General features: G+C 50.7%; 1 protein-coding gene across 1 annotated transcript in view; it reads right to left on the bottom strand.

The window, feature by feature from the left end:
* The window catches only part of MRPL37 (mitochondrial ribosomal protein L37), a 13857-nt gene extending 1803 nt beyond the window's left edge, over positions 1 to 12054 (bottom strand). Inside the window, exons 1-6 of the mRNA XM_077779699.1 lie at positions 11652 to 12054; positions 8637 to 8820; positions 8426 to 8541; positions 5550 to 5735; positions 3258 to 3415; positions 136 to 339 (exon numbers count right to left, since the gene is read on the bottom strand). Of these exons, the coding sequence (XP_077635825.1) occupies positions 136 to 339; positions 3258 to 3415; positions 5550 to 5735; positions 8426 to 8541; positions 8637 to 8820; positions 11652 to 11997 (1194 nt within the window). The 5' untranslated portion in view covers positions 11998 to 12054. The remainder of the gene's footprint in view (positions 1 to 135; positions 340 to 3257; positions 3416 to 5549; positions 5736 to 8425; positions 8542 to 8636; positions 8821 to 11651) is intronic.
* Positions 12055 to 12119: the final 65 nt, after the last annotated feature.

Here is a 12119-nt window from a genome sequence, read left to right as displayed (position 1 = left end):
AAAGATCCTAGGCAGGAAGTTCCTAAAGCCAGGGTCCCACTCGCAAGCCTCCCTTCAACCTCACCCCTGGCTTGCTCTGGGGAGACTGAGTCACAGCCCTAGCCCAATCACCAGACTGGAAATGGCTGGACTTACCAGAACAACCTTCTTTTTGATCACTGGGCGACACCAAAAATGCTGATAGAGGAGCTGGTCTGAGTCCACCCAGACCAGATTCTTGACGCCCTCATTGGAGGCCAGGTCTGTGGTGTTCAGCTGTAACACCAGGAACTGGAAGACGCGTCCGTCGGTGCCCACGCTCTGCACGACTACTGGCTGCTCCAGAACTCTCGTGTCACCCTGAGAGGGAAAGGGGTCACGTAAATCCAACGAGGAATGGTCGGTTCTAGTTCTGGCCTTTACAACAGATGTCCGCTCCCATTTAAGGGCTGCACCACAGCCTAAGTCCAGGGCACCATCCGGGACAAGGCCATCCCTCCCGCCCCCAGCCTGGCCCTGCCTGACGTGGCACCTCATGGTTAAGCGCACTGAATAACCCCTGCCCCTGGGAGGTGATGACTGGGCAAGTGGCAGAGAACAGGAAAGCGAGCTGGGAAGTTAACAAGAAATCCCTCAAGCCCATGGCGTTTCGTGACGGTGACAGCAGCGCCATCAGTCCCATCGAATGTTAACCTGGAGGGTCAGCGAGTATATATAACCTCACTCAGTTCTCACTCTACCTGACAGATGAGGAGACTGAGACTCAGCAAGGGAAGTGACTTATCTGAAGTCACACAGACGTGTGGCCCGGTATGCAGCCTGGCCCATGCCCCGGCAAGCTCCCTTCCCACTTCTACCTTGCTCCTGATGGTCTGGAATGCTCTGGGCCTGCAGACAGTTGCCTTACTTGGGCTTCATGCTCCCGATGCAACTCCAGAACGTCAGATTCCTGGAATGTCTACTTTGTCAGCACCAGGCTTTCTCCAGTCAACGCATTTCCTACTTATCTTTCAATCAGTGCCAATTGGTAGTAACAATAATAATAATAATAATAGCAGCAACCAGTTACTGAAAGCCTTCCACATGCCTGGCATTATACCAGTTTTACATAAAGTCATCCGTAATCTCACAATTCCAGCAGTCTATTCCCACTGCACAGATGAGGAAACTGAGGTTCAGAGAGGTGGTATAATTTGTTTAAAGTTACCCACGAGACATGAGCCAGGCTTGGACCCCAAGCTATGAAATCACTTCAAACCCTATCACTGTGACTGCCACCTAGCGCCCCACTGTATCTGACAGGAGTACCTCTATGCACCCCCGGTAGGGCCCCAGTATGGATGATAAATTCTGTGTTCACGCTATGGAGACTTGGCAGAGTCCAGGCTGGTGATGACTATGCACGGGACAAAGATCCAACAGGCAAGCCCCAGGACGCAGAGCGTCCTGGATTCAAAAATGCTGCCTGCGCTCACCCCTCCAGGGCTGAACGCGACATTAGGAATAGCTAATGCCAGACCTCAGTGTGGGCCACACCGGGACTGCTGGCCTTAGAAATACCTGTTCTCAGCTGCATGAGAAATAAATAAAAAGAAAAGTACCTCTAAGTGTTAGCTGAGAATTCTGTATTGACTCTTATCTCCCTCTACAGATCAATAAAACTGCAGGTAGTACATAAATTTCTCAGCAATTTTACCTTTTACATGGAGGCTCTTCCCATAATTGTTCAACTTCACAACCCCAGGAATAATTTGTACCTGGAGGGGGTGGGGGAGGTCTCCTCTCCTACCCAACCGGGTAGCAATTAGTGTCAGCGCTGCTACCCAGGCTCTGCTGGCAACAGCTGGCACAGGAGCTACGACGAGCCTGCAGACCTGGTACACGACTGTCTGCTTCCTTCTCCTGCCCCAGAGTCGAGAGGCAGCGCGTCCTCTGAAGCTAGAGGGATCGGGCCTCCAATGCCAGCTTCCCCACTTGAGAGCTGCAGGATCTTGGGCACGTCACCTAACCTTCCAGAGCCTTCATGTGTATGCAGTCAGAGAACGGGAAGAAAGATAACCCTCAAGGATAGGAGAGATACAAGAAAGCCACACGAAGATGTGACAGCGGCTAATCTCTTAGCTGTGTGACGCTAGGGATGTTAGCTAGCCTCCCTGAGCTTCAGTTTCTTCCTCTGTAACATGAAGCTACAAGAATTAGACAATGCAGTGGTTTTCTACCTTGAGCTTATACCAGCATCACCGGAGGGCTTCCTACAGCACTGGTTACTCGGGCTCCACCCCCAGTTTCTGATGTAGTTTTCTGAATTTCCAACAAGTTCCCAGATGACACTCATGCAGCTAATCCAGGACCATACTTTGAGAATCACGGATTTAAAGAATACTAATTAAACATCTGGCATGTGGCAGATGTCCACTATAGTGGCAAGGTCCACTCCACCCCCTGTCCCATTTAGCTAACCACAGCTCCCCGAGCTCACCTAGTTCCTAGACCAAGGAGGATGGGAAACAGAACACTGTGAGTCTCTTCACTCCTGCAGGGGGGAGCTGGCAGCAGCTCTCAGCACTCCCCCTAATACACCCCCACCCCACCCCCCACTCCCCGGGGCCCAGTGACCCAGGCCTGCTCTGGGGAATCCCATACTGCCATCCCCTACTCCCCCCCGGGAGGCCTTTCTCCAGGCTAGGCTCTCACCAATTTGGGGGCTGGCTCCGTGGGACAACTACTCAGCCTGCACGTGGCACCACCTAGGTCCTTGAGACACTCTCTCAGAATCAAGGGGTTATCTCCAATGGTTTCTGGGTCCCCGGAGCCCATCTTCACTTGGCAGGCAGGCCTGCACCACATCTACTGCTCTAATTCCTCCTGCCCAAAGGAGCCTCCTGTTCCGGGTCTGATACCCGAGAACCGAGGCGGTGTGCGGGGGCACAGGTAGCTGAGGCTGCAGACGCTGGGTGCACCTAGTTCCGGTCCCCTCTCCCCTACTCACTGTGTGTAATGCTGGGCTGGCTGTACTCAGTGGCGTAGCTTGGAAAATGGGGATGACAAAGAAACCTTGTGAGCTATTCTGATCAACAAATGAGGGATCTGTGACAGGCACACAGAGGAGGGCCCCAACAGATGTCAGTTTATCTCTGTAGGTGAGTGGACATGCCTCTGCCTAAAACTCCTCAGCCAAGCGAGGAACACCCCCGCCCAGGTCTCCTTTTTATTATGAGCAGTGTAAGCAGGAGGCCAGCAACATGTCAAGTACCTCAGTGTCTTCTCCACGTACGTACCCCGTAGAGGCGCCGGGCCTGAGCCAGGGCATTGCCAAAGGCAAACAGGATCATCTTGGCCCGCAGCTGATCTGGTTGAAAGCGGTGTGGGCGTAAACTGGCTGTCTCCAGGAAATATAAGGTGTGGGGGTAGGGGTAAGGATAACCCTCCTGGAATCCTGCAAGATACAGAACCATGTGGAGGGGTGGAGAGGATGATCAGCCTGTCCCAAAGCCTTAGGAAAGTCACCTCACCTTAGCTCAGTGCCTATGGACTCAGTAAAGGCAGATGTTATCCCCACAGCCCGGGGAATGGCAAACTATGGCCTGCCAGCCAAATCTGGCCCCCTCCCGTTGGTGAAAACAAACTTTTACTGGGGCCATAGCCATGTCCACTCATTTACATGACGTCTATAGAGTTGCTGTCACAGAGACCATCTGGCCCGCAAAACCGAAACTATTTACTATTTAACGCTTCACTGAAAATGTCGCCAACCTGTGCCAGGTGATTCCTGCATGCCAGCTCTAACCCCACCCCTTTCTCCCTCATTCAGGCACACAGGTGCCAACGATGTCAGAAGAAAACCTGAAATCTATAATAATTATATTGTTAAAAGCAAATCGTTGACGAAGTTCCATACTTTCTTATTAGCAATAAATAACTTGCTTCCCACCTCACAAGTGAGCTGCAAACACTGGCCCTGAGAATCAAAGCTTAGCCCTTGTTCGTCCCAGCCACAACCTGCCAGACCATCATTCTCATCCCCTGCACCACGGGGAGTAAGCCCTGGGAAAGCTGGCAGCTTTCAGAAAGAGTAACCTGGCTTAGTGAAAGCAGGTGAAAAGGAGGAAGAAAGAGGCCGGGAAGGCACTGGCTATGAAAATCCCAGAGGTGGGTGCCTGGGTGGTCGGCTCAGGTCATGATCTCAGGGTTTGTAAGTTCAAGTCCTGCATCAGGTAAGCACAAGCCCTGCTTCGGGTGAGCCCCGCTTCTCTCTCACCACCCCCTCTGCCCCTCGCTCACTTGCACCCTCTCTCAAAAAAAAAAAAAAAAAAAAAGAAAGAAAGAAAGAAAAGAAAATCCCAGAGGCAAGCGCGACTTCCCGTGAGCACTTCCAGTGGGCCCTCCACGTGCGCCCAGCCTGAGATGTGCACCAGGAATAGGGGCCAAGCACAGCTTGGTATAGAGGGGGAGCAGACGGAGAAAGTGACCATCTCCACACAGAGGGATATGTGAAGATACGGGGTAAGTCAGGGGCGGGGGGAGGACAGATGAAAGGCCCCGGACGACAATGGAAGGCCCCACAGCATTTCTGGGAAGGAGTGATTCCAAAGAAGAACTGTGACAGATGAACTACTGAGGTGAAGGTAAAAAGAGGTGGATGGTCACAAATCTTGAGGGGAGGACATGCCGGAGCCTCTGGTGAGAAGGGCTCCATGCGTTACATGTAGCCAGAATAAAGGAGGGTCTGCAGGGTCGGGAGACAAAGGTGAGGTTGATGGCTGGAGAGGGGGCCAAGGCCGGGCCTGACGGCCCTCACGTGATGAGCTGAGGAGTTCCGACTTTATCCAATGGGCAGTGGAGAGGTGGGCATGGAGGGAAGGACGGAATTTGCTTCAGAAGGGTGTCCCTGGACCTGAAAACCAGAGGAACTGACAGAAAGCAGCCTCAGTCAGACCGGCCAGCCAGGAACCTGTGACGAGAGGCTGCCTGAGAGACGGTGGGACTGACGGAGGCAGTCACTGTGGAGATGAGGAGAGGCCAGGAGGAAGCCTCTACAATGCACAGGGACGGACTGGGTGGCGCGAACAGCGGGCCTGCCTGGCCTGACACCCTCATTTCTGTCTTGGCTGCCTGGGGAGATGGTGGTTCCTTGTTCGATGGAGCTTAGATGAATAGCCCCATTTGAGGCCTGTGGGACTTCTTCAGCCCCAGCAGAATGCTGGCCAGAGTCTACAGGGTGCATAGAGAGAAGGGGGTCTCTCAAGAGACGTGCGAATAAAGGAAACACTTGGCACCTGGCCAAAAGGCCACCAAGACACCCAGTCCAAATGACGCAACAGTTACCTCTCAGAGGTCAAGGCAAAATCAGGCTTTGAACTCAACCCCTTAAGCTCCCTGAGTCTGATTTCCTTGCCTACACAACAGGGACAACAGTACCTGCCCCAGGGGCTGCTACATGGCTCTTAGGAGAAAATGCACATGAGGCGCTGAGCGCACACTTGGTAAGCATTCAACATATCCTTTCCTTTCAGAAAAAGCAGGACCCACATCTCCATGCGACCTGGAAATGCAAAGGCTTTGACGTTTACCTGTGTTGTCTTTCACATCATAAACGTTGCATTCCTGAAGATCAATAGTGGGTGATATGGGATAGAAAGTCTCAAGAACATGATTCTTCGTAGCTTCAACCTCCTCCCTGGAGGCGATGGCGGACAGCGGATCCTTGCTGTTCAGTCGGGCTCCACTAGAACCACGGACCTGAAGGAGAAAAGACTCTAAAAGGGGAGAAAGACAATTAGTCTACCCTGATCTAAAGCCTTACCTCGGTTCAGCCAAGCCTAGAACCTTCATCCCGCCATGCTCAAGTCTTACCAGTTTCCTAGCTGATCAGCCTAATCGCAGAAAACAAAACTTAGGTTAAGATGTTAACCCCGGGATTTTGAGAAGGGGACCGATCGATGCACTCTTCTTCCTGTGTTCCCTGGCCAATGAGCCTGAGGCCTGGCAGCCTCTGAGGGCTCAGGGCTGCCCCACACAGATCCTCCCAAGCACCTGCTCTGTGCTGAGGACACAGAAATGAGAGTTACCCTCTGCTCTCAAGCTCACCAGGTAAGGTGCATACAAAAGTATGAGCCATACTCAGAGACAGGAGAGGTAGGGAAAGCTGACCCCCTCTGGGCGGTCTGAGAATCCTTGTGAAAGTGGTGTGCCTTCAAACTAGCTTCCGAAGGACAGATAAGAGCAGAGTTTGTCAACTCTGGCACTATTCTCACTTTGGACCAGATAATTCTTTGGGGAGGGAAGCTGTCCCATGCAGCATCCCTCTGCCCCTACCCCCTAGACGCCAGCAGAACTGCCCGCTCCTCAAGTCATGACAATCACAAATGTCTCCAGACCCTACCAAATCTCCCTCAGAAGGCAACACTGCCCTTGGTTGGTTAATAGTTTGTCCAGGCAAAGAAAGGTAAGGCAAAACATTTCAGTTAAGGAAGAATGATCTGTGCAGGGGCACAGAGGCGTGCTCCCCGACGGCAGAGTTTAAGGAGACAAATCCAGGTGACTAGAGCATGCTGCATCAGGGAGGGAGGGAGAAAGAAGGACTGAGATCTGAGGCTGAGGAGAAAGACTATTAAACTCAGGAAAAGGGCCAACTGTCCTCAACAACTGACAGTGAAAACCCTATGCCAGTCAGAAAGCCTCACCTAGGTGGGATCAGCGTATCTGCTACACGGAGACAAAAGCTTATGAGGAAACAAACATGCATCAGACCAAGCAGCAAACCTGACACCGAGAGCGTGTGCAGATGCCCTTCACAGAGGTCCCCACAGGAGGCTGCGTCCCACTGGGCAAAGCGGGCCTGAAAGGCTCCCCGAGAATGGCCTCCTGAAGATTTTCCACGGAAGCAGATCTTCCTCTGAATGTACTTTGGGTTTTTAGAAATTATCAAATCATACTGTGATGATAACAGACCAGGGGTAATGATCTTCTATGTCTAAAAGCTGGTCTGGCCAACAGCGCTGTCATATAATTAGCGCAGGCTCACCCTCACGGGGTATGTGAAACAGGGATACTACATCTGTGGATGGATAAACTCTAACCCGCCTGTTAAAATACATCATACCCACACCTCAAGAATAGTCCTCTGAAGTATTTCCTGTTTCCTCACATATAATCTGCAAGGAAGATAAATATGCCTGGACCTCTCCTAACCCTGGGTTTCAGATTCTCCCCACAGACCACTCTAGTGTGGTTTCCAATTCAATTCCCTCCACATCCCTCCTCCAGTGGCAGCTCCAAATGGGGCAGTTTAATTAGAGGTAATACTTGATGATGGGCCAACAAGTACTCCCCTATTAATGAGGATCACTAATTTCCTTCGTGGTGCCATTACCTCTGCAAAGCTGACTCCGTGCCAGGAAGCCCATACTCAAAGGGGCAAGCTGGAGAAATCTGACCAAGCAGATGTTCTGAAAATCCCAAATCATTCCAGAGCTGGTTCCCCTGCTCCAGAATCCCACCGATCAGAACATCCCTGCCTCAAAGACCTCGGCGCGGTAATCATTCACCCATCCCTTCAGCCAGCACTATCATGTGCCATGAACTGTAAAGACATTGTGGACAAAAATGAGTAAGGCATGCTCCCTGACATCAGAAGTTCAGTTTAGTGGGGCAGAGAAGATATCTGAGAATTCCCATACAGTGTAATACATGCTCTGATAAAAACAGGCATGACAGGCAGAAGCAGCACAGCAGAGGCCGAGCTAACCTCTGCATTCACATAGGAAGGGGGCCGAGGCCTTGCAGACAAGCAGAATTTAGCCAAAGGAGGAAAGTAGGAAAGAACATTCCAGACAGAACGTACGGCGCAGTGCAAAAGGTGTCAACGTTTCATGCTGAAAAGCTTCAGGTGGCTGAAGTGAGAATTTGGCCCGGGGATTGGGGTGAAAGTAGGGGTAGCAGAGAAGGAGGTAACACTAGAAAGACTAGGTGGTGGCCACGTCACAGCGGGTCTGGATCCGATGGCAAATGGTTTAAGCTCCTGGGAGACAGCAAAGGATCTGAAACAGGGGGAGGGAAGTGTGCTTTAGAAAGATCACTCTGGCAGCTACGTGGAAAATGGATTTGGAAAAGGAGAAAAGTATGAATGGGGTACAAAGGCTCTTGCAGTCCAGTATGAGCTTTGTGAAGGCAGAGACGGACTGTTCTTTATTACTTCTTATCTTCAACATTTATGCACTCACAGGCACTCAGCAGATACTGAGTAGATACGGTTGATCTACTTACGTCTTGGGAAGAAGTGATTAAAACTGAAAAGACTGACCTCTGGCTAATGAAAGGGAGGAGCTGTCTGAGCCTACGAATGGGGCCATGAAGGACGGAAATAAACACAGGTACGGAGGAGGCAGTGGAGAGCTGGGAGTGGGGCTAAGAGTAGAAAGATAAAATACAGACCAAGATGACTAACCTCGATTCCAGGTGGTGGATAACGTGTAGTTTTTGGCACAGATCCGCCTGGCCAGAGAGGGGTGCTTGACAATCTGGGATTTACACAGCTGTATCAGACTGTCCACAATGATTGGGCTTGGAAGAAAGAAGAGACGTTTGGAGATGTAAAGGAAAAGGCTGACTCCCAAGAGCCGTCCACTGGAAATCTTATTGACTGGGGGAAAACCTACCAGTAGGTCTCTCTCTTGGGGATGTCCTCCGTGGAGTGCCAGAGACGGGCGTGGGAGATCACGTTCAGGACACGTTCATCTTGGTTCTCTAGGTGGTTCTTTGGATCATCAACAAGGCTAAGCACTTTCTTGGGAAGGCCTTCTATTAACTTGGCCTTGGTAAGCCAGAGGGCCTGCTTCACACCTTTGGGGTAATTAGTCAAACACACACACACACACACACCAAAAACAACAAAAAAGAGGACTCAGTAAGAATTGCTTCAGTAGCCTCTTGGGGAAACGACTGCCTTGAGAGACACAGGATTTGTACTGTGACATCTGAGGAGTCAGAACTAGAATAAGAGCCCAGGCTGCCAAATTTCAACTCAGCTTCAGGAATGACTGTCTACCCAAGGACGGTCAACAGTTGATTGAGGTAATGGATGTCTGCACAGGAGGAATTCAAACAGAAGCCAAGATGGCTGGGGTCGTAAGGCTGAATCTTGCAGGAAAGGGTTTGTCTGTCGCCTCAAGATCCAGACTCTAGACTCGGACTAGATCAATGGATGCCAACATTTCAAATCCTAGATCCTTTCTATTAACCCACATCAAAATCCCTGACTGAAAAAGCCCATGACAGCAGGCTGGTGACTGCTTTGGGTAGCAGGCTTCTCATCCCAGCTGGGAAAACACCACTGTTTCAGAGATAGATCTTCATTTAAAAAGCTGTGCCTAGGATTAAACGGAGCCTAGGGTACTTTGGGAGGGACACCTTCAGGCAGTTTCCTTTGTGCTAATAAATGAAATGCTATGAGAGCAATGGGTCTTTTCAATTTGAGGCTTCTATGACGTGAGAAATACAAATATTTAGAAATGTAACTTTTGGAGGCGCCTGGGTAGTTCAGTTGGTTAAGCATCAGACTTTAGCTCAGGCCATGAACTCATGGTTCGTGGGTTCAAGCCCCATGTCGAGCCCTGTGCTGACAGCTCAGAGCCTCAGAGCTTCAGATTCTGTGTCTCTGTCTCCCTCTCTCGTTGCCCCTCCCCGGCTGGCACTCTGTCTCTCAAATATAGATAAACATTAAAAAAATTAAAAAAAAAAACAAACGTAACTTCTGGATTTTGTGGTGCAGCAGAAAAAGCCCTGAGTGGGAGTTAGGTAACCTGAATTTTAGTTCTGCCACTGCCACTGCTTCTTAAACTTGAAAAAAAAAATTTTTTTTAATTTTTAATTTAAAAAATTGAGATTTTGGGGGTGCCTGGGTGGTTGTTGATTGAACATCCAACTCCTATCAGGTCATGATCTTGAGCCCCAGGATAAGCTCACTGCACTCTCCAAAGAGCATGGAGCCTGCTTAAGATTCTCTCTCACTCTCCCTCTGTCCTTCCCCTGCTTACTATCTCTTGCTCTCAAAAATATAAAAAATAAAATTCATATGTTATGGTTCACTAAAATACGAATAATATGTGATAATTACAGATGCCATTTACTGACCATTACCATCTACCCTGTGCCCAGTACTTTATCTACAAGCCAGATGGGATTTTATGGAATGGAGGAGATCCATTATGGGATGGATTTCATGAAACTCAAGAGTCTAAGGAATTTGCTTCGAGTCACACACCCTGTAAGTGATGGTGGGGAAGAGAACATGAGTCTCTCTACCTGAAAGCCTGGTAATGTTACCAGGGTCACTCAAGGGTGCCAAGTCTTGTGAGGTCTATAACACCCTCATAGGGCAATGGAGGTGTTTAGATGCTACAAAGTCAGTTTTCAGAAATGGGTGTGAGGGGCTTAAGAGACTGGCCGGTTGCTTTAAGTTTGTTTTTCAAATCGAGGATTTATTCTCTGACTTAGTCTGCAAATCCTGCCAGGTCTCTTCCTTTCCTAATTGGAAATACTCTTGGAAGTACTCTTTGGAAAATACTGCTCCCACTACACTTGTCCATTTTGTGTTTTTAAAACCAGAATCCCCACAGTAATTTGGGGACGAAGAAAGAACAGGCAAGAATAGAGAAGTGGGGGGAGGGGTGCACCTGGGTGGCTCAGTCAGTTAAGCATCCAACTCTTGATTTCAGCTCAGGTCGTGATCTCCCAGTTCATGAATTCAAGCCCTGAGTCTGGCTTTGTGCGGACAGTGAGGAGCCTGCTTGGGACTCTCTCCCTCCCTCTCTCTCTCTCTGCTGCCTCCGCCCCCCAACTGCCCCCTGCTTGGGCATGCACTCTCTCTCAAAATAAACTTTGGAAAAAAAAAAACAACAATATGGAAAGGGACTCTCAATAAAAAGCCCTCCCAGCCCCACGGACCCTGGGAAATAATTTCTGGCATAAAACGACAGACTGGGTTCAGCTCAGTCATTTTGACTTGCTCTTAGTGAGAATGAGGCAGGGAGGCGGTGGAAATAGGTTAGATAGCTTTTAGGTCCAGACCTTTCCTTGAAAACATCTCAGCTCTGACCTTTGACAAAGGACACTGACCTAGGAAACCAGATAGGTAGCCCTGGCTTCAGTACGAACCCACAGGGCATCTCTGGGCAAATCATATCCCTCTGTCACATTCACCCATCCTAGGAAATGAGGCCATAGGCCAGGAGATTAAGCCCGCTTTCAGCTGTGTCTTTCCACTATAAACTCCCTCCACCTATTTCCTCAGTGCAGTTGCGTGTCCTGGGTGTTAAGAGCTGCAAGGGTCAACGTGGCCCAACTAGTCAAAACCACTAAGTCACAGAAAACAGAGGCTCTAGAAGGTTCTGCCACTTGCCCCACATCACACAGATTTAGACAGAGGCAGGGCTAGGCCAGAAACCAAGTCTTTTCACCTCGCCACTCAACATCTCTAATACTCCCTCACACAATCACAGCACTTCACATCCCACTTAACCCTGAAACCCTCCGAAGACCTAATCGCCACCGGCCCCATTTCGCAAAGAAACCGAGACCCACAAAGTTTCAAGGTCTTGCCTAAGGCCACAGAGGGTCGGGGGCAGTGCTGGGCGGAGGAACAAGGTCCCCTCCTGCCCGTCCTAAGGCCTCACCCTCGAGGAGGCGGCAACGTTGGTGGAAGACGAAGCAGGCCTCATCCTTGTAGAGCGGCTGCTCGTGAATCGGGGTCGGGCGGCGGAACTTTGGGTGCGTCCAGCCAGGGTCCCAGGGCGGGAAGACCGGCCGCGCCAGTCCGGGCATGAAGTGCATCTTCCCCGCGTAGGTGATGGGCTCCAGTCCAGGGATCTCGTACACCCTGTCCAGGGGAGGAGGCTCGGGCTTCCGCGTGGAGCGCACGCCCCACTCGTACGCCCCGCGTCTCGGGGTGCCGCAGCCCCCAAGGCCGAGCGATACAGGGCGAACCAGTGCACGCCTTGCGGTCCCCGACGCCAACGCCATCCCGACTTAGTCCCCTCAAGACTTCCACCTGGACGCCGCCATATTCCCGCGCGCAAAGCCTGCTGGAAGCGAAAAGGGCTGGATTCCAAGGCTCGTCTTATGATTGGCATCCACATTAACCA

This window comes from Crocuta crocuta, unplaced genomic scaffold (assembly GCF_008692635.1).
Source record: "Crocuta crocuta isolate KB4526 unplaced genomic scaffold, BGI_CrCroc_1.0 scaffold168, whole genome shotgun sequence".
Taxonomy (NCBI): Eukaryota; Metazoa; Chordata; class Mammalia; order Carnivora; family Hyaenidae; genus Crocuta; species Crocuta crocuta.
Note: the sequence above shows the minus strand (reverse complement) of the source record. Positions and strands in the feature narration are given on the sequence as shown.